General features: G+C 38.0%; 1 protein-coding gene across 2 annotated transcripts in view; it reads left to right on the forward strand.

Annotated features, from left to right (window-relative positions):
* Positions 1 to 1938: 1938 nt before the first annotated feature.
* The window catches only part of LOC123880355 (proton-coupled amino acid transporter-like protein CG1139), a 37195-nt gene continuing 15598 nt past the window's right edge, over positions 1939 to 23535 (forward strand). For both annotated transcript variants that reach the window (XM_045928452.1, XM_045928454.1), the window contains exons 1-2: positions 1939 to 2080; positions 17782 to 17856. In XM_045928452.1, coding sequence (XP_045784408.1) covers positions 17786 to 17856 — 71 coding nt within the window. In that variant the 5' untranslated portion in view covers positions 1939 to 2080; positions 17782 to 17785. The remainder of the gene's footprint in view (positions 2081 to 17781; positions 17857 to 23535) is intronic.

Genomic DNA, 23535 nt, shown 5'->3' on the forward strand with positions numbered 1-23535 from the left:
GGTATGTTTCTCGTCCCGTGGAAACAGGGAAGGGATGCCACGTGTGTTGATACACTGGCGCTGTCTCACATACAGGTGACCTCCGTGGTGGCCGGAGCGGCAGCCACTAAGGCGGAAAGGGCCAAGAGGCGCAAATATGAAAATATAGAAAATAATCTATACATATAATAAAATTGTAGAAAAGTGGTGTCTGTACAATGGAAATATATAAAAAAAAAGTAGCAGGGGTTGTTATTATATCGATGCCGAACCCGAAATTGTAATTAATATTTTTTTTGTCTGTTTGTCTGTGTGTTTGTGCACGCTAATATCAGAAACGGCTTATTCGATTTAAATATGGGTTTCACTAATATATTGTAGTAAGCTTCACTTAACATTTAGTGTTTATTTCATGTCAATCGGTTCATAAATAAAAAAGTTATGTCAATTTAAAGAATCACGGTGAACATTTTTAACGTACAGAGTATTCCACGCGAACGAAGTCGTGGGCACAGCTAGTATGAAAATATAGAAAATAATTTCATATTTGTGCCTTTTGGAGTGGAGACCATGGGTTCGTGGGGCGAGAATGCCAGATTCCTTTTTTAAAGACTTGTCGGCATCCCCGTCTTGTGGAGTCCACGGGTGACCGGAGGTCTGACAGTTACCTTGGTCAGCATATTAGTCTGGCCATTTAGGTAACGCAGCCAGCGTTCTGGGCACCTTGTCTCGTTACAGTGATTTGAATGATATTTTTGTTTTATAATTTTTATATTTAAGTATTTTTTGTATGTGTGAATATTGTTATTAATTATTATTTCATCATTATTAAACTTTGCTATCATTTTCATGGCGGAAATTTTGAAATTTTTATTAATTTTAGGCAATAGAAATACATTAGTGAGAATTTCTAGGCTGTCTATTGCGGTTCACGAAATACAGCCCCTGACAGACGGACGGACGGACAGCGGAGGCTTATTAATAAGGTTCCGTTGGCACCGTTCGGGTACAGAACTCTAAAAAGCGACTGCATGCTATCCATAACAACCCAATTTCTCACAATTTTTCAACAACAGCAATTTCTTCGCTCTCCTGTAAAATTGCTAATTTTGACTGGATACATTAGAGTCATCGATAGATAGATTAGAGTGCTTACGTGGTTTTAGAACTTAAACTCAGGCAAAGAATCAAGGTGGACTCGACATCAAAATAAAAATATCTTGTTAGAACAAGCTAAGTGTAAGAAAAGCTATGAAAAGTGATAAAAACAAAATACATTAATTTGTTTTTGTCTTTTTTTTGTTGGGCACAGATGACAACTGTGCCCAACAAAGAAGCTAAAAAACAAGCCTCTGTGATAGTAATTTATTGCGAATATTACGAGTTTTTGTTTAGTTTTCTGTTTTTAATTTAGCTAGTATGATCGGCTGTAACAGTCATAGCAAGCGTAAAAACCTTCTAATCGTAATTATTATTTGTTTTGTTGTTTTGCCCTTTCGGGATATAGGTACACAAGATCAACCCATTTCCGCCCCACTACTGAGTACGGGTCTCCTCTCAGAATGAGAAGGGTTTAGGCCATAGTCTGCCACGCTGGCCCAATGCGGATTGGCAGACTTCACACACCTTTAAGAACATGGAGAACTCTCAGGCATGCAGGTTTCCTCGCGATGTTTTCCTTCACCGTTAAAGCAAGTGATATGTAACTGCTTAAAACGCACATAACTGAAAAGTTAGTGGTGCGTGCCCGGGATCGAACCCCCGAACTCCGATTAGGAGGCGGTCGTTCTATAGACCTACGCGTCTGACAAATCCACCTTGATTCTTTATCTGAGAACTTAAACGACGATTTTCTTTTATCAACTCGTAAGTGTTTTCAACATTGTAATTGAAACGGAATAAGTATTAAGCTTGTCCTTGTGTGGAAAATCTTGTCAGCATTAATATCTTGTCGCAGACGTCCGCGCAGCTTGCCCTGTAGATCAGTTCACTGACGACGCGCGCGAGCAACGCGCTTGTGACTACAGCCTACAGCCTACATCCAGTCGAACTCACGGAGGATACATATCAATCAACTGTTATAAATAAAACAATATTTTAAGTGAGTATTTTTTAAATTTTGATTTGTTTTAACTTATGTTTATATGTTGATATGCCAAGCGAATTAGTAGGTAAAGTACCTTATTTACATACCTATTATGTGTTTTATAAAGGTCTTAATTTTATTATATTTTTCATGTTTTTAAAATATTATTTATACGATCTTATCGCGTATCTGAGTGCTTAGCTTAAAATGAAATGTTCTGCAAATATTTAACAAAGAACGCGCGTTAATAAATGATGTTGCTGATTTTTATTATTATTTACACAAATAACTTGAAAACAAAGAAATAAATAGAGAATTTCAAGCAACAAAGAATCATAAAAATTAACACACTGTCATTTATATGGTTTCTGCACCAGCTGAACTGCAGCAGCGAACACAATACACATAACAGCAGTCGAGCCTGCTGGCATAATGCTACAGGACTCGGTTGACGCTGGTCCACATTAAGTTACGACTTGCAATGAAAAAAGAAAGAAAGAAAAGAAAAACCGTTTATTTTTAAAAGCTGTGCCACACATTACCAGTTATACTTACGGGTTAGGTTATCCCGGCGCCTCTAATACTTGAGCATTAAAGTCAAAAGACTTCAAGTAGGCCAGTCATTAAAGCCAAAACCCGAAAGTACCTAATTAGTAACTTGATAAAATTTTAGGATGGGTTAATCCAGGGTGTTTATCCTGGGCGTTTTTGCGTGAACGAGTAACAAACATCCATCCATACATACAAACTTTCGCGTTTATAATACATATTATTGGGATAGTTATATTAGAACTTCATAAATAACATTCTTATGTTATTTTCCAAACCGATTTAATTCATCTATTTATAGTTAATTCGATTATTTCAAAAAACTGGCTAAAAGTGGTTATTCCTACAACCATACAAGTTTTAAGTATACCAAATTAACATATATAAATAATTCGTATTGTAATAAGACTTCTTCGCATCCCATTAATTTTATACCAAGACAAGATGTAGTAACGTACATAATGTAATATAGTTCGCTACTATCTCGACTAACGTGTGAGATACAAGGTTAGAATTTGGTGATACTTTTGGATTGGTGCCATTGCAAGTTTATCCACAAAATTATAATTAAGTACAAAATTTCTAAGGCGGGTTGGACTAGGATGCTAATTGACCTGGCGGGGAGGGGGTGTTGTCCGCGCGTCCCTCTGGGTATCCCTAGCAGAGGGCGCAGTAGACGCACCCATAGGGCATAGCCCCAGGAGCGGAGGGTGTGGCTGTGTTGGGTGGTTGGTGATGGGGCTTCATCACCCATCCAGTCACTACCTGCCCCACCGGTCTCTCGCCTGTCCGGTTTGGTGACGGGCGAGGGAGATGTTGAGGATAGGGAACGTGGAAAGGGGATCGCCCTTCCCGCGAACTTCAGCCCTCAAGAGGACCAGTGGGTGATGGACACGGGGTGGTCCGTCGCTCACAGTGTGGTCCTCGGGTTGGTTGGCGTACTGTGGTTCCGGCATACCTCTAACTAGGTGTTTGGGGGCACGTAGTGTCCCAGTGGTGGATCTGCTACGGCGGACATCCGCTGGCGGAGTAACGAGGTGTTGCCGGTCCCTTGTGCTCCGTCATTAGCGGTGGGATGGAACTTCGTGAGGTTTTTAGTCGGTAGGAGTCCGACATAACCACCGTGCTCCCCCGTGGTCGGTGGTATCCATGACGAATTTTCCTCACCAGAAAAAAAAAGGATGATATTGGGAGGGGCAAAAATAGTTCTACATGCTGGCCTTTGAAGGTAGAGTCACTGACAAATCTGTTTTAACAAGGAATTGAATTCCAAGGCAACCATTGCTTACTAATTATGGACATGCGTCCAACGAAAATGAAAATCTTGTAGTCATCCTCAGCATAATAACAAGAAGTGTAAATAGTCGGGACTTAAAGTATAGATAGGTAAATAGTTTCTTGTCACGCGCGAGACGCCTGCAATAGATTAACCTGTTATTTTCTTGACATTATTTAGATTTTCCTGCCGGATATAATTCGTAGGATTTTCCTCATAGAAACCACAAATTACTAGTTTCGATCATCTTGTCAAGAGATCATAATCTGTATAAATATTTTTTTTTCTGCCATAAAGCTCCATAATGGCAGCTTTATTGCTACTTCTATCTAGTCTATGGGCTAGTAAGTAATATTATTCTAGCCTAAACTTCTACTTATAATTAATTTCTAAATCTAATTTACAGTCCAATAACTTTCCATAGTTTATTCTAATACATCGCCAAAATGTATGTACGCGCATAACTTCCGAGCGACTGCAGCAGATTGTTTTTTTTTTTTAATGTTTGTTACTATCGGGAGGCTACGGCCGGGGCTGGTTCCGCAAAATACTGAAACATGTATCTAATTTTTCAACTTTGCGTCATCTCTGAAATGCATTTTTTAACCCCCGACCCAAAAAGATGAATGTCATAAGTTTGACGTGTGTATCTGCGTATCTATCTGTGGCACCGTAGCTCCTAAACTAATGAACCGATTTTAATTTAGTTTTTTTTTTGTTTGAAAAGTGGCTTGATCGAGAGCTTTCTTAGCTATAAACCAAAAAAATCGGTTCAACCATTTGAAAGTTATCAGCTCTTTTCTAGTTACTATAACCTTCACTTGTTATAAATTTTTAATTTACACTTGTCTTCATTTATAACCTAAAGCCCAAATACCAATTTTCATAGCATGAAAAATAACGAACTTTCATACAAACTTTCCGATGGAATTTCCAAAACGAATTTCAGTGGGTCCCTACGCCACAAAAGAACCCTACGTCAAAATTTCAAATTTCCAACCACAGCAATTTAGGCTTGATACCTCAGTCAGTCAGTCAGGCAGGACAAATCTTTTTATACTAAGTATATTGTGTAGATTTTTCAGTCCCAAGTTCGTTCGCATACTTTCATTTATACAGATGTACAAATATTGTTATTGTAATTTAGCCGAGAAATACGTAAATGGCAATACAAATAACTAAGTACATAAAAATTCATTGTGTTAAAAATCTACGTGTCAAGTTACCTGCGGTAGTATCATATAGTCCACCGTTCAGTAAATCAGACAATCCTACTAATATTATAAATGTGAAAGTTGGGATGTTTGGATATTTGGACGTTTGTTACTCAATCACGCAAAAACTACAAGACGGATTTGGCTGAACTTTGGAATGGAGGTAGATAATATTATCCTGGAATAGTACATAGGCTACTTTTTATCCCGGAAAATCAAGGAGTTCCCACGGGATTTCGGAAAACCTAAATCCACGTGGACAGAGTACACAGCTAGTATTATATAATTTATCAATGTTTGGGAAGGCACTGGCCTCTAAAGTCGAGATTAATAGAGCGTACTTTGACTCTGCTTTCAGTTAAAACGAGACTGGCTTATGCCAGCGATATAACGCTGTTTCGTTTTAAGCAAAGTCGAATTGCAATCAATTGATCTCAACTTAAGATAGGGACAATCCTTAGTTTAGGAGCCAGGATTCCAATGTTTACTGTACTTACTTTCACGAATAAAGATTCCTATTTTCTCCTCGTAGCATCATCGTAGCGCTCAAACGGACGGACCGATTTGAATGCGGTTTCTCCAGAAGCCTAAATTGAATAGAGATCTAAATCTGTTTAACTTTTTGAGGAGTACTACTGTTTCCTCAGCCTATGTAGGTGTCTCAGTCGTTCAATTGATGTTTATATTACTTGAACGTGTCTTATGAACTCCATCCCAACTACAGTGCAATATTATGGTAACTTTGACCTGTTATGCTGATTCACCTTTTTAACACCATACCACAAGACGTCGGGCGATTTTCCATGCTTGTTGTTGACATTCCATCTATGTACATGCTTGAAACGTTTTGCGTCGTCATTCCTCATATGCATGGCTAAAATACTCTTCCACGATCTGTGGTGTTTCCTTCAAATTTGATCCTTTGAAACAAGAGTGAATAGACATCTTCGAGGCTAAACATAGAAGATGTCTCTCTGAACTCTCAGTCATGAACTCTCTGTCCAGATCATCACTTTTTATCAGACATGATTGTGGTATAATTGAAAAAAATATAAATTAATTGTATATGGAAATATTCATTTATAGTCCTGCAGACCAATGCTACGAGTATGCTGATTCATAATACACTGAGTTCGGAATCTACATTAGGTATATCTTCTTCACTAAGCTAAGAGGTTTTGAGTGAATAATTATAATTAACTTTTTTATAATTAAGTAGGTACTCACTTGAGTTAATTGTATTTTTGCAAAAAATACATCCGCGTAGTATCTACCTACCTAAGCAGCGTTAGCCCAAGCAAACTCGGCGCCCTAAACTACTGAAAGAGCGGCAATCTTGAAAACTTTCGCAAAAATATAAAATGTAAATCATCTTTAAACAATTAAATTATGTAACTCAAGACTGGAGATTTTGTTTAGGTGATGTTAAATTTTGTATTTTACAGTAGTTACTTTTGTATTGATTTTAATTGCATATGTGTAAAACATGTGTTTTTGATACAAACTTGAAATTTTCTTGATTTTTACGAAACGATACGTACCTAGATAGTAAAAATATGTTTATTTAAAATAAAAATGATTAGGAATCCAGATGCAGCTTCCTACTACAGAACTAATTTCGCGAGTGAAGACATAACACATTTTTTTTTTAATTTTCATTGCTTTGCTGCTACACACAGAAAAGACTCGCGAGCTAACCGCCCGAATCATTCGTGCTAAGATGCCTGTTCCGTACCCTCGCTATGCCGTCTCTAAAATTCCAGCACCCAAGGTATTATATTGCGAGCTGTTTCTGCCGCGTTAGTTCCGCGTCGGAACTCGTATTCAAAATCACACGAATTTTCGAAGTATCCATCTTTATTGTCTAAGCTGAATAAAAAAAAACAACTGAAAGTTGATAATCGAATGTTGCACATTTTTTAAAAGAAGAACTACATAGGTACCGTACGAATAAAGTTTCACTCAAAAATCTCAAACCACGAAGGTTCTAGATGTCAATTCTAAGTACCTATTACAATAAAACGGCAATTCCATACTTTAACCCCTATTATTTGTCTAGGATAGGCCGGCCCTGTACCTGAGCAAAAAAACTGAATTTTAAAATTTAATGCAAGCTTTACCCTTAATTGGAGGGGAAAGGGGAGTATTAGTCAAGATTAGCATGGCCAATATTCTCTTTTTTTTTAAATGCTAGCCTTATAGTACAGTCACATCAAGAATACTGGGAGGATTTACGCGTTGAGCAGCTAGGCTAAATCCTTTGCGCAAAAATGAACCAGACCTTCTGTCAGCAGATGAGGCCATAACAGCAGTGAAACGTCTCGCAAGATTAATCAACTCCTGGGTCTCCATGACAAACGGAACAAAAAGTAACCCTCAATAAGAGAGGTTCCTACTTCCGCCACTTACCGGTTTTAGCCATTTCAGCGACTAAGTAACTATATTGCAATATTTTGAGTGGCTTGGAGTCGAGCCTTGGTCAACAGTCTCATTTTTTGGATCCATTTTCCTTATCACCCGTATACTTCCTGCTTTTTTTCCTCATAATAAGTTATAATGCAGGCACAGACTCAGACACCACGCCCCAGACCTTGCCCCTGTGATTACGACATCGTTCAAATGGCCAACCGCATGGTATCTGAAACGAAAAAAATCTTTATACGAATTGGTAGATACTACATCAAGATCAACCAATCATCGGCCCACTACTGAGCACGGATCTACTCTTAAAATGAGAGGGGTCGTAGTCCACCACGCTGGTCAAGTGCGGATCAGCAGACTTCATAAACTTCTGTGAACATTACAACACATTAACATAAACTTCTTCATAAACTTCTGTGAACATTACATAGACAACTCTCAGGCATGCCTCACGATGTTTTCCTTCATCGTAAAAGCAAGTAATAGTATAGTTTACATTATATTTTTGTCTGTCTGTGGCTATAGATTGTGTAGTTTTAGGTTTAATAATAATTATTGTAGTAATATCTACTATTTACCCACAATTTTCGCAAAATAAATTTGATTTGATAACACCTAATTGCTTAATATATTGCATGGCATAATATTGTACCTATATCAAATCTTTGAAAAGAGCAACCGCAGAGTTTCTTGCTGGTTCTTCTCGGTAGGACAGGCATTCCGAACCAGTGGTAGATGCTCTTGACGATTCAAAAGTACTTGTAAAAGTCTAATTGATAAACATTTTGAATTGAATTGAATTAAAACACACATATTAAGTCCGATAAGTTAGAGGTGCGTGCCCGGGATCAAACCCCCGACCTTCCGATTAGTAGGACACACTTTTTTTCTATTTTTTATTGAGACAGATTTAATATAGATGCGAGTTAAAGCGATTTGTTTACCTTTTATCTCCGTATTTAACAGCAGGCCCAACAGTGAGCATGGAGCAGTAAACTTCTAAGATAATATGCGGCCTTGACGGTAACCTCTCTTTACACAGAACTGAAAATCGCAACTGTCGTAAATAATAATACACTGTAGGTAACAATGCGTGAAATTGTATGTTTAAAATAATATGTACTGACTTTGTTAACATGCGCATCGATGGTAAACATCCACTTAAATACGGGTTAAGTATAATTTATGTTTTTCAAAGAGCCCCATATACGGCACGATTCGTCGCTTCCATCGATCATAAGAAAATCTGGCCAAGTGCGATTCGGTGCGATACTATGTACTTTTTATTTTTTTTAATTTGACAGACAGACAGACAAACTTTCGCATTTCTTATATTAGTATGGATAATGCTAGGATAGTACCTACCTACTAAATAATTTACTAGCTGATGCCGGCGACTTCGTTTTGCGTGAATTTACGATTTTGAAAATCCTTTGGGAACTCTTTTTTTTGCAAGATAAATAGTCAATAGCCTATGTCTTCTCATCACGCAGAAAATTACGTCGATCCGTTGTGGAGTGATTGAAGGACAAACGAACAATCAAACACACTTTCGCATAGAAGTTTACTCACGTCGTCGTGGTGGTATGAATTGATATAACTACTTTTTGCTATATTTCTGATAATAAAGATTAGGTAGGCAGGCATCTAAGTGAAAACATAAAAAAAAACTTTTCATCATAATGCGGTAATTACTTTATTGTGGATAAATGGACTGAAAATATAATTATATTGCAATTGTAAGCAATTAACATTTTGACTGAAAAACCTAATTGGTTATTGCATTCTTAGAAAGAAAATCCTAAGGAAAACTAGATTTTAACTGCTCTTACCTATACCTACAATCTTTGCATTTAATAAAAATTATAAGTGGACGTTTTTGTGTAGACTTTCAGTAAGTTTGCCTGAACTCTCAGTGCAATTCAGTACAGGTTTCTATCAGAACATACTTACATACAATATATATTATGTAGGTATATCGATGTTTACGACATTTCATGAGGAAAGTTTATGCCTATGTATTGTAAAAAAGACATATATATTTGTCTATGGAATAAATAAGACCACCCGTGCGAAGCCGGGGCGGATAAACTAGTCATATAACATTCTGTGAAATAGGTTAGTAAATACTTCTTTCCCACTGATAATAATCATATGTATTTTACATATCTAACATTGTAGTGAGTTGTTATCATATTATTTCGAAATAACAGATGTGTTGATAAAAACAATAATTGTAATCTCATCTTTGCGGAGACGGTGTTGGTTTTTGTTTTAGATTAAACACTAGGTAGGTACTAAGCTCTGTAATGTTCGTCTACAAGTTAAAGAATATATACGTATCATATGATTCGTTATGAGATCTGTCTTTCCATGGACGAGAATTCATTCTGATGTTGGTGACCGCTTATCAACCCATGTCGAAAAGGTTTCGAGGGCTTAGTTGTAACAATAAAGTGATCCTAAAGTTAAAGTTTAAATGTTTAAGGATGTCTGGCAGCGGGTTTTCACGATACTAAGGGCCGGGGCACATATGGCGGAGCGCAGCTCAGAGCATTTTTCATTCAAAACAATATCGACACTGTCCTCATTGAAATAATATCTAAAATCAATTGTGCATCCATGCGGATACTCGCGCATCCGCGCGCAGTCCCGCGCGTGCTCGCGCATTCTCTGGTAGACATTCGTGTAATGTGTCACGCGATTAGACAACTTCGCGGGCGTGCTCTGCGCTGCGCTCCGCCATATGTGCGCCGGCCCTAAGTATCTGGCAATGCATAACGTGATTTCTAATACTATTCCATACGTCAGATTTTTACACCTTTGTTATCGGCTATCTCTATGGCTACCTTCCCAATGCCACTATGAGCCAAACTTCCTAGTCGCTGATCGTTCCTCGTTCCTTGCTTGGGACAATACGTAGAGTAACTTTCAGCTTTTATGGAATAATGAAGATCTGGCACACGCTGGCTCTTCTTAGTCCATGTGTGTATCATATACATACCGCAAGTAATTTTAACGGCTTCAAAGCTTAAAAACTAATAATGCTCAGATTAATTTTTATTAAAATACTAACAGTTAGCTAAACCTACTAATTCTAAGGAAAAGAACAATTTATTCTCAAGAACAAAAATGTGAAATATGCAATCAGTCAGGTAGATAGGTACATAACAGTTCTTGGCGGCGATATAAATCAATTTCTGTTTCAATGTCGAGGAGTTTAATTAAGTCGAGTAAATAGCCTGCATTTTATTGATTCAATTCAATTTCATGTTTCGTCACTCGTGAGTGCTGGAATGTAGTTACTTACTTCAGAGTTCAATGTGTCTACGTTTACTTGCCTAATCACGGTTGACTTAGAATCTTGACCAAATACCTCTCATATCTACCTAGTGCTAGGTTGTCTGGAAGAAACACAACACATCATCAACACAAAGAAGTCTCCAAGGAAACATGTCTATCCTAACCCTCCATCTGTTCTTATGGGATATATGTCGGTATACGCAAAGCCATCTATACTAATATTATAAAGAGGAAATCTTTGTATTTTTGTATGTTTGTATTGAATAGGCTCAAAAACTACTGGACCGATTTCAAAATTTCTTTTACCATTACTTAGAGGGATTCTTCCGAATCCGTATAGGCTATATTTTATCCCGGAAAATAGATAGGATTTTTCGTGGTAGTGTCCACCCGTGCGAAGCCGGGGCGGGTCGCTAGTATTATATAAAGCCATTTTATATATCGTGAACTCAAGTTGGAATCTTCTTAGATTCGACTTGAGTGGTTGGGCTAAGGTTCAAGGCGTTTTTACTTCTTGCCACCAACTCTAAACAACTACTTCGACTGATGCTTGAATTCTAATTAAAGCATCAGCCGAAGTAGTTGTTTAGAGTTGGTGCCATGCGTGTCATCATCATTGTGGTCAGCTCACTACCTAGCACAGTTCACCTCTCAGTAAGGAAAGGTTTGGCCATAATCAACGCTGGCCAAGTGCATATGGGCTGACTTTACACACCTTTGAGAACCATATGGAGACACGTAATAACTCAGGCACGTGGGTCACCTGACACCTCACGATGTTTTGTTTTACAAGCGAAATTAGAAATCCAAGAGTGAAGCTCGCCCGACTTCATACCTAGGTACATTACACGTGTAGCTAAACAAAAATTATTTTGTGCTTTTTAGTGTTTGTGGTTTTAGAAGTCGGTTTTATTTTTCTTTTGAATTTTTTTTATTTCACACTTTTTAGTGGCCCCACTGTACTATAATATGCTATGCCCAGTTAAAACCCTACTGTTTACTAAGCAATTACACTGATCGCGAGCAATTTGCTCTTATCCATTGAGGAGTTCTGTTCTCCATCTCCGAAGATATTCATCAGGTCTTCACCAAATTTATATGGGACTACCTGCACAGTATACCCTTTCAAACAAAAAAAAAATGCAAATCGGTCCAAGGGTCTTTGAGTAATCGGGGAACATACATAAAAAAAAAGAATAAACGAATTGAGAACCTCCTCCTTTTTTGGAAGTCGGTTAAAAACCTACCATGCCTACCTACCACTGAATAGTCTGAATGGAAACCATTAGAGACACATGTTGATCTAAAACACACAGACTTTGCCACTTTGACTTTGCTCAGGTTTAAGACAATGTTAATAACAAAACAACATAACTCTGAGCAAACACAAAGTTTGCTCTATTGATCTTGGCATTATACCGCTTGCGCGGTGCGCCGTCACTCAGGACACAGAAGTGTTCAGGTCAGTTCCTACAAAGACCCCTGAGCCTTTTACGCCTCTATCACGCCATAGCGTACGCGCTGTACAATACATGGATTATAGGAATCAGCTTAGCTTGGGTTACCTGTGGTACAATACAACAATGACTGGCAATGTGTGATGCCAGTCACGGAGTTGCTCTCTCAATTAGCAAGTGCTTATTTTGGTTCATGGCACATTAACTTTTCCAAATATGTAAAATATGACGCGATGGGTATATGTAGGTACCAGGTGCTTTCAGAATAGCCGCGCGACAGGAGCACTTACTATTTTTTTTAACTATAATAAGTAAACACATCGATATAGAATTTGTACTTACTAAATTGTTGATCGTATATAGTAAAATCATAGCGGGTTTCTTATTGAAATTTTATTATTGGGGGCTAGATGATGCCTGCGACTTCATGCCTGTGTATTTAAAGTTTTCAAAAATCCTTTGGGAACTCTTTAATTTTCCGGGATATAAAGTACCTAGCCTATGTTACTTTTCGTCCATTCAACTATCTCTATGCCAAAAATCAAGTCGATTGGTTGCTTAGTTAGTGCGTGAATTTACAATATTTGTATAGATTATTTATCTACTGCAAAACTGATGCAGTACCGAGCAAGACATTAATTATGAGGGAGAATTATCTGTCATATCAAAGTTAGCTCATGTATATTTTAAAACTCATTTTTATAGAAATCTGGCAAAGCATAGACACAGACATTGGTTTCTAGAAATTAGTGGTTATCATTTTGGTTGATATTCAAATGAGAACAAACCACGTTTGTTGGTGCTCTTACATATAAAGACATATACATGTCTTAAGAATAAAGATATACACGGTGTGTTTTATATAAAAAAGTGACAGACAATTTTTTCTCTGGTTACCGTTAATTTACAGTACACAGGTAAGCTATTATGATAAATCTATGATTACAAAGCCGGAAACCGTTAGCCTAGGTAACTACGTATTAAAAAGCTAATTTAATGACACTAGGTATAATACCTAATGTAGGTTCCTAGTATTTACTAGTCTAACGAAGTATGCTATGGGAAACCTGTATTTCTTACAACTAAGTATATAATATTACTTACTTATTGCGGATTGCCAAATAATGTCTGATATAGCTATATTGTCTTGCTAACAAAACGCGTCTTCTCCAAAATACTGAAGTATGACTGTAATCTTTTCATTACTTAGTAAAATATATATCGATGCCATCGAAATATAATTATAACTAAGTACCAACTACAAAACGGTGAAATTGCCCCTAGTAAAATTTTAAACTCGTAGGGCAAAAAACGGAATGAAAGCTGTTGATTCTTTACTAAAATTGTGCCGCTTTAATCGAAATTCCTAACTTTAGACTAAATTTCAGCATAGTTTTAGGCCATTTTGCTTGATAATGAGTTAAGTTTGTCTTAGTTTTCAGTGAGCAGATTTAAAATTGCATTTAGTGATCGAAATTATGAACTTTGGGCTCAATTTTAGTACAGTTTTAAACCGTTTTGCTTGGAAGAGGTCCAAAAACCTCTGTATTAAAGAAAATAGTATTTTGATCAGAAGTGTGATGATTAGGAAGATGTTTTGTTCGCCAGCTCCTCAATTATTGTTCTATAGGCTAATATGCTCTGCCATACTTACTAATTTATACTGTAACCTTAGCACTTATTTTTCTCATGTTAGCACAGCATTTTCTGGTGAGATTCGAATGTTCACATATCTGTTGTTTGCCTTTGCAATAACAATAATAATAATTACTAAGCAAATAGGTCTGTATTTTGTTTGCTCATTCTAAGATGTTTTAGGCTTATTATAATCAGTACGAGCGTTACAAAAGTATACTTACTTAGTTATTTAGTATGGAAACTTCCATGTTCCAATAATTTATTAAAAATACTGAATATTTTAACAGAAATCTGGAAAACCACAGGCATAGATCTTAGTTTCTAGAATATGTCTGCAAAATTTCATGGACTTGGGTTGCTTAGTATTCAAATGAAATTGGAACTACGATAGAGTATGACGGATAGAGACCTGTTAATAGTATACACTAACACTACTCTATCCCATATATTTTGTTCCTCAGAAAGTAAGTAACGTATGGCGGTCCTTGAATCTTGCTCTATATCTCTTAAATAGTGTGATGTCAACCCACGCAATTAGGCAGGCAGGTATTTGCCGCAATTGTTATCATACGGTGACCTTCTTACGCAACACAAAATTTTAGAAATGACACGCAGGAGACGTTGTCATATTAGGGTTCCGTATCCGAAGCGTGCCAACGGGACCTCATTAGTAAGATTCCGCTGTCCGTCCGTCCGTCCGTTTATCTGTCATCGGGCTGTATCTCGTGAACCCTAATAGGTAGAGAGCTGAAATTTTCACAGAATGTGTATTTCTATAGCGGATGTAACAACTACCTAAGAAAGCTTCAAAATGGCCGCAATGAAAATTTAAAAAAATTAAAAAGTATGGCATGATGGTTCGAAACCCTTCGTGTGCAAGTCCGATTTGCACTTGACCGACTGTTGTAGTTTACGCGCAGTTGCAACATTTGAGCGGCCAGCGGATTTAATGACGGAAGCACCGGAAGTGGCCACTTACTGCGGCCAGAGAGCCGTGCGATCGTCTAATGAGCTAATACGAATGTCTGCCACGTTGCAGAATATACGCTGATTAACTTAAATTGAGATTTTCCAGCTTTTAGGCGAGTAAACAAGCATAATGTTTAAACCTCTTACAATTCTTTACCAACAAGTTCTAATTCTCCCCACGGCCACGCCATTATACTTATTATCGGATCGCGAGGCATGGTCGAGCAGACCATGCCTCTGCGTCTCATTTAGAATTAGGATAGGGGTGGTAAAATTCAGCTCTGTGCAGTCAAGGTCATTTGTCAACAAATACCTGTCGAAGGTGCCCTATTGTGACTCTTACTGTTGAAGCGAGTCAAAATGAATTTTATGCGTGAAATTGTGAGTTGTAACAAACAATGTGAAGCGAGGTGTAATTTATATACTTATGTATATAAAATTTTATACTTTGACCATAAATAAATTAGTTCTCTCTTTGATTGGACGTTTTGTAAATTTGTTTATTGACAAACAAAACATATCATTCGTCACGATCTAATAAGAACTTTAAATACATTTAACTATCTTTACAATAGGGCACCTTCCACACGTATTTGTTCTGCAGTTCTATTGCGGTAGAATGACACCTACAATGTCACGATTGCAATCACCTATGATTGTTTGACGCTCGCTTTCTGTTCTTCCTGGAAAAGATTTCCCACGGCATTTAAAAAAACTGTATCCACGCAGACGAAGTCGTGGTCATCTCTTACAAAAGATGACCACTAGAGATAACTACCACTGATTTGATTTACTTACTACAGTGACTAAATCAAATCAGTGATAGTTATCAAACAATAATTTAGTACCTAATATTAATACCCAACGTTGATGTGGTTGTTAGGCAGGTAGGTAGGTATTATTAAAACATTCAAATGTGGATAATGATATCATAATTCTCTTATATGTATAGTAAAATATTTTTTTTTACTTATGGTAATATGACTATGACACGTGAAACGTGTATGAAGGTATTGTTTGCCGGATTCGTGTTGTTTACTCTAATAATAAACACGTTAGGAGACCAAGCGCAATCAATGCGACATATCTCTCTCGCGGCCTATACAACGCTATATATCATTACCTAAGCGGCGGCTACTAAGGTAGACGGAAAGAGAAGGCTTTTAAATTTTTTAAATTTCTTAAACTAGCAAAATTTTGTGACAATGATTGCTCACCGAGCTAATTACCTATCTAATGACAGTATTATTAACTTAAACATAATTGTATATCTTACTAGCTGATGCAAGCGATTTCGTTTACATGCATCTAATATTTTAAACCCCGTTGGAACTTTTTGATTTTCCGGGATAAATATAGTAAACTGTCACAGGGTCTTTAATTAGGTAAACCCATCCCAATCCCATCACGTCAATCCGATGCGACGCGATTGAAAGACAAACCAACAAATCAACAAACATACTTTTGCATTTATATTATGGGTAGTTATTGTCTATCACTACAATCTACGTATTGATTTGGTTCCAAGCACTTACAGGAACGTGTGGAACGGGAGAGTTGTACGCTGGTGTGACGTCGGTGAATGCGTTACAGAAGGAGTAGAACTAAATATATAATTCTACTGACAAGACATGGGTTCTCATGATAATTGCCGTTGGAATACGTAACTGGCTTTGTCAATGAAAAACTACAAGAAAGCGTTGTCACAATGACTGTGCTTGGTTGAGCTGCTACCAGGGTTGGCATTGTTTTAAATACTTAAATGTTTAAAACAAGTGTTTTAGCACTGTTAAAAATGCGTTTTTAAATATTTAAAATTTAATTTTAAACATGTTTATTATTTTTTCTTATTTTTCTTATATACTAGAACGTAGTGTGTTCAGGATTGGAAAAATCCCATTTTTTATTACAAAACTTCCTGTTTCAAATAATTTGTAAATCGGTAACATCAGTCCTGTTTTTTAACCCCCTACCCAAAAAGAGGGGTGTTATAAGTTTATAATCAAAGAAAATCGGTTCAGCCGTCTGAAAGTTATCAGCTCTTTTCTAGTTTTCTTATAGAGGTTTTTTAAACCCCCGAGGTTTATTAAATTTTGAGTTATTAATTAGCAGGTTGATAAATTGGTTGTACTTATTCTTGCAGCATTTCTAATTTCTTCCAGTTTGAAATGTGTAGGTATTTGTAAAACATATTCTATATGCAAATTTCCGTGGGAAGATTTGATTTTAATAAGATAAAAGTAGCCTATATCTATCCGTATCCGTTCAAGACGGACAAACCGATACACTTTCACGTTTATAATATTACTATATGGATCATTACTAAGTAAATAAATTATTCATCATCACCATTATCACCATCACAACATATACCTCGCCCACTACTGAGCAGGGGTCTCCTGTCAAAATGAGAGAGGTTTAGGCAATATTCCACCACTCTAGCCAAATGTGGATTGACGTAGAATAAATAATTATGATTAATTAAATTTGAAAAAGTCGATTAGTCAAGCATATACCTACATATCCACTTATTATAGTATTAAAGGTACAATACGATAGCATAAAACACGGTTAAAACTGTTTAAAACAGTCGCATAAAAAATATCAGTAAAAAAACATGTTTTTTTTAAACATGATGTTTTGTTCTTTTTGGAAAAACTGTTTTTCCCCAGCCCTGGCTGCTACTCGCTATGCTGTAAATATTTGTTTTGATTTTCACAGAAACTCTACATTTACTTTATCTCTTAGGTATGGTCTAACAAATTATTGTGTTAAAGATTCCTATTAGAGTAAAATTTTATTTTTAACGTACGGTAGGGTATAACAATTTTAAATTGTGTACCTACGGACCCCTACTCAATAATCATTTTATTATATCCTTTTTTCCAGAAAAATGAAGATCGAGGAGAAGAGTGGAATTAGCCACATCAGTGGTAGCACCGTCACCATTAATGATAGTGACAGGTAGGAGCTTTTTCATTATTGCATGATACGCTTGCACTTGATAAATCGAAAGAATTTTTAAAAATACTTATTGAAAATATTGCAATAAAACTCAAAGCGAGACTTATCTAATTTCTGTACAAATCATGCCCGCGTGGAAAGGTGCCAAGAATACTGGCTGCGTTTCCGCGCTGGACAGCCAGGCTGATCCGTTGCGCAAAAAATGAGCCAGCCCTTCTGTCACCAGGTGAGACTATTAGCCGCGGTGAAATGTCTCGTAATTTTTTTTTATCACTAAAGGTGCCCACGCACTCGAACTGAACTGCAGCCGAACTGCGCGTCGCGGCAACGCGCTGCACGATATTCTCTCCAGCCGCGACGCGCGTACCACGTAGCGCGTCACTGCCGCGCGTTCAGTGCGTGGGCACCTTAAGGCTCCATGGCCCAGGCTCCCACGGCGAACGGGACAAAATGTAACTCTCAATAAGAGAGGCATACATACGCGCTTGCCGGTTTCAGCCATTACTGCTGCGGCTCCCGGTTTTGATGCTGTCTCCCTAATATGATAATAATTAAAATTTTATACTGGTAATTATTTACGTAAGCTAAAAATAGAAGCTACGAGGATTCCGCGCTCTAAAAATAAACTTATCCTTAGTCCAAGAACCTTTGACCTAACCTTGACCGCGGTGCAATAAAATAATGGTCAATACCAAAGGTGAGTGGCCTCACAGTAAGTGGTTTTCAATGGCAGCTTGATGGCAGCCAGTCTCAATGGCAAGTGAGTGCAGTAGCCAGTTGTGAGAGTTGAATACATAATTATTGTTGTGGTAGCGTTTTAGATCCCACCAAGTTTTTAATTCTTCGGATAAAATACGTTAATTAATATTTTCGCAACAAACTATTGGACCAAATAACATTTGGATGTGCCGATGTGATAGTGAAGCCGTACCATAACTTATGGGAGCCGTGTTGAAACCATTTCTGTAGCGAGTCGCGTTAGTTTCTGTCCATTCGTTCGTTTTATATCGGAAGCAGATTGTAACGAAGTACCTATTTAAGTTACAATAAACGACCTTGTAATCAAAGAGCGCTCTCTTCCTTCCTTTACTTTGAGGACATTAGATGGCTATTTAATTGTGATATGCCTACTTATATTTTGTAGGTGATAGCCTAGTGGTAAAGAAGTCTATCTCCTGTTCGGGAGATCGGGGGTTTGATCCCGGACACGCATCTCTAACTTACGAGTTACGTTTGTTTTAAGCATTTAAATCCATCATGCCTGAGACTTCATAATGTTCTCAAAAGGTGTGTGAATTCTACCGATCCCCAATACTTAATTGGTTAGCGAGGGGGACTATGACCCAAACCGAGAAGGGCTTAGGCCAAAGTCCGCCACGCTCCTGAGAGGAGAGCTGACTTAGTAGTGGGTTGACGATGACGATTTTGTACGTACGAGTAAGTAATAATGAAGTTATTTTTGTATTTTTTTGCCATTGATGGCAACTATAATTGCGAGTTCTATCGACATACATATTCTATTACTTTTACAAACATTCCCTTCACTTTGTTGATGTAACACCCGTTAGGTCTATTTTTTCGTATAAAATATAGCCTATATCACCCGGACCTTTTTTTTTTTTTTTTTTTTTTTCTTATACAGCAGGGGAAATCCTCATGGACACCCACTGGGTAGTGCCGGACTCTTACCGGCTAAAACCCCTGCTGTCTCCTTGTTGGCTGGGTGCCCGCCTCGCAGCCTAAAACACAGCACAACACTTTTGTCCCTTCATCTACTTCTTTCCCTCCTTTTCTCTTCTTCCTCCTTTTCCTTCATGATTACTTCGGCGTACTTTGCAACAGCAATCCAATTCTCTTCTTTTGCTAGCATCTTTTTAACTACATTTTCTGCTGTAATGTCTCCTATTTTATTCATCAGTTTTTCTCTTTCCGTCTTCCACTTCGCACAGACAAATATGGTGTGCATGGCGTTATCTACTTCGCTGCAGTAAAAACATGTATCGTGTTGACTCTTTCCGATACGTACGAGGAAGTCCATAAAAACCCCGTCCCCTGTTAAAAATTGCGTCAATCGGTAAGATAGTCGGCCATGTTGTCTGTTAGTCCATTCTTCCAGACTCGGAATGAGGCAATGTGTCCATCTCCCTTTAATCGAGTTATCCCATTCTTTTTGCCATCTTGCGAGGGTTTCCTTTTTCGCGGCTCTAATTTGTTCGGGGTTTTTGGTGTTTCTTGTCTCCGTTCTCTCCAGAGCCAGTAGGTGGATGGGTGTTAAGTTCGCCAGTACCAGCGCTGCATCCGTGGATACCGTTTTATAGGCAGAGCACACTCGGAGCGCCAGCACACGTTGTGCTTTTAGTATTTGCCTTTTGTGCACTGCGAACTTCATTGCTGGTTCCCACACAGGCGCAGCATATAGTATTATCGACTGGGTAGCCATTGCCAGTGTTCTTCTTTTGTTGTCACTTGGGCCCTTCGTGTTAAGGAGTAACTTACATAGGGCCCCTGCGGTCCTAGCAGCCTTCGCACAGACAGATTTTATGTGCGGGCCGAAGTTTAACCCCCAGTCCAGCTTGACTCCTAAATACGTAACACTGGATGATGGGACTACCACTGTTCCTCCACAGTCAAAATGTATGCTATGAGCATTTTTCCTCCTATTGAAGATGATGGCTTCTGTTTTTTCTGGTGCGATCTCCAGTTTATTCTGTCGCATCCACAGGTCGACAGCATGTAGTGTCTCATTTGCTTTTACCACCATCTCAAATGCATCATTCGCGGTCACCGAAATCGCCAGATCATCCGCGTAGCACACCAGCTTAACTCCTTCCGGGACATCCATATTCATTACGTCATCGTAAAGGATATTCCACAAGGTGGGGCCTAACACTGATCCTTGTGGCACTCCACCAGTGACCTCTACCCTGACTTTACTGTCCAGTTGGATGTGGCGGTTTATAAAATAGTCCACAATTACATTGGTTATGTATTTATTTATTTTCCGAGCCCTTAGATTCTGAATTATAATCGACCATGTCGCCGTATTAAAAGCATTTCGAACGTCGATCAGAATTAGGGAATTCCATAAATTTTTATGCTTAGCTTCTTTTGCTGCATGGATTACCTCTTCAACAGCGTCAACAGTTGTTCTGCCGGGTCTGAAGCCGTACTGATTCTTGTGCAGTCCACCGCTTTTTTCTATCTCCTGAGTTAGCCGGATATTCACTAGTCTCTCATATGTCTTTGCAATTACATTTATTAAGCAGATGGGTCTATACTTCGTATGTTCGTTCTGAGATTTTTTAGGTTTATCAATCAGTACGAGCTTTGCAATTTTATAGCTATCAGGAAAGCTTCCTTGTTCTAATAGTTTGTTAAAAAGACAGGTGAAGTATTCTAAGTTATTACAGATAGCCGACTTCACTACTTCTGCAGGTATAGCATCTGGTCCTGGGGCCTTATTTATTTTAATTTTTTTGGCGCTATCACTTGTTTCATCCTGGGTAAAAGCAACGCTTTGAAAGTCTACATTTTGGATCACTTCTTTTGTCGGGCTAATCGCATATACAGAGGTTATGAATAGGCTCTTGAAGATGTCCTTTTTTTGTTCTATAGATAGACAAACTTTTGGATTTGGGATCTGCATTTGGGTTTTCACAATTTTGTATGCGTCGCCATATATGTCAGATTCAAGCCCTCTGCACATATTGTCCCAAGCTGTCGCTTTTGCTACCGCTATGAACTTTTTTAACTCTATTTTAGAGATTCTATATTCTTCTTTCAGTATTACTCTTTCATTTGGAATTCTACATTTTTGAAATTGCCTTCTTTTCTGCCTTGTCTCTTTAATTTTTTTCTGTGCACTCTCATTCCACCAGTATGGGAGCATGTAGTCATCGTCACATTTTATGCGAGGTGTACTAATTTTGTATGCATTGCTTAAAGCTTTTTCACATTGTACATAGTTCATTTCTCCCTTTTCTATCTCACTCCTAAAGTTTTTATTGAATTTTTCTAGATTTGTCTTTCCATATTTAAACTTAGGTTTGTTCCCTCTTCTTGTCCTGTGTATGTCAATTAAGATAAATTTGTGATCGCTCATAGATTCTTCCTCTAGAACAGACCACAGTATTTTTTCTTTTGTAGGCATTCCACTAGTAATTGTGACATCTATGAAGGAGTTTCCATTCTGTCTAACACAGGTGGGCTGCTTGCCATCATTTAGGACAACTAGGTCCAGTCTATATATCCATTCGAGCAGTTCCTCTCCTTTTTTATTTGTGTGCGTTCCGCCCCAGCAGGGATGCTTTGCATTAAGATCTCCTGTTATAATAATTCTCTTACTTTTCCCGTGTACTTCTAGTATGTCCTGTTCAATTTTGCCAAGGTGGTTTTTAAAATCCTCTAGTGAACATTTGTTCGGGCTCATATATACGCTGTATAGTGCGATGTCCGCAGTCTCTATACACACAAAGCAATCTGCAGAGCGGAAAGATCTGACCTGGTATGTCTTGCTAAAATTTAGAATCATTGTATCACCGTTGGTATCACTATAACTATGCTTTCCTTTAAGCTTGCACTTATTTACATTTGGTTCACTGATAGCGATGAAGTCGCATTTCCTCTCAGCTGCAACTACATTAGCCATATCGTGTGCGCTTATACTCCTGTTTGCATTTATCTGGAGGACTGTGAACGTGGAATATTTTTGTTACTCCGACCTATGTAGCTCTTTGCCAGTCTTAGGGCTTTTTGGAAAGCTCTACACGTACCACTTCCGGCTCTGTGACCTCGTTCCTCACAATTTGGACAAAATGATTCCTCGTTGCAGTCTTTTGCTTTGTGACCATCTTTGGTGCATTTCAGGCATTTCTCACTCCTATCTTCTCCTCTGCATTGGGCTGCCTTGTGATCATACGCCCAGCAGCGGTAGCATCTTAGTACTTCGATTCTCTCTTGTAATTGGCATATATTTAATCCTACTCTTAGTTTCTCTAACTGTAATAACCTTTTGCAATCTGCCTCTTCCATCCAAATTGTGGCTATTTGGTTTCCATTTTTCATTGGGCGTAGTGCTTTGACTTCTAATTGATCCTGATTGTTAATTAAGCTTGTATTCAGTATTGCTATCTTTATGTCTTCTTCTTCTGTGGTTGCATCAACCTCTTTTATATGTAGGAACTTTCGTTTCATCCTTTTATGCACCGTTACCTTGCAGTTCTCCGTTAGCTTATTAATAACGTCGTCCTTATCCGCAGTTTCAGAGATCTTAACTAGAACCTTTCCCGAATTTGTCTTTTTAACTCCTTTTATATGTTCTAGAGTATCACTGTCCTTTAGGCCATCTTTGAGTTTTTTGACTGTGTCAGCGTAGGTGGTTTCTTCGTTTTCTATTACTATAATGTTATTGTCCTCTGCATTTCTCTTCCTCACTTTGTGCTCATTCTTTTCCTTTCTTATTCTCAGCATTAGTCTAAACTCTGATCCTTGAAATGTGGCCTCCAGTATTTTTTTCATATTTCCTGCTTTTATTTTTTGGGGAGCCACTACTGTTATTCTCCGTGTCTCGTATTCTTCGCTCAGTTTTTTTAACTCCTGGCACAGTTGAAAAACATCGCGTTGGGTTTGGTCGTCTTGTTTGGATGGGTCGTAGAAGAAAGCAATAATATTCTTTTCTTT

The sequence above is a fragment of the Maniola jurtina genome, chromosome Z (assembly GCF_905333055.1).
Source record: "Maniola jurtina chromosome Z, ilManJurt1.1, whole genome shotgun sequence".
Classification (NCBI taxonomy): Eukaryota; Metazoa; Arthropoda; class Insecta; order Lepidoptera; family Nymphalidae; genus Maniola; species Maniola jurtina.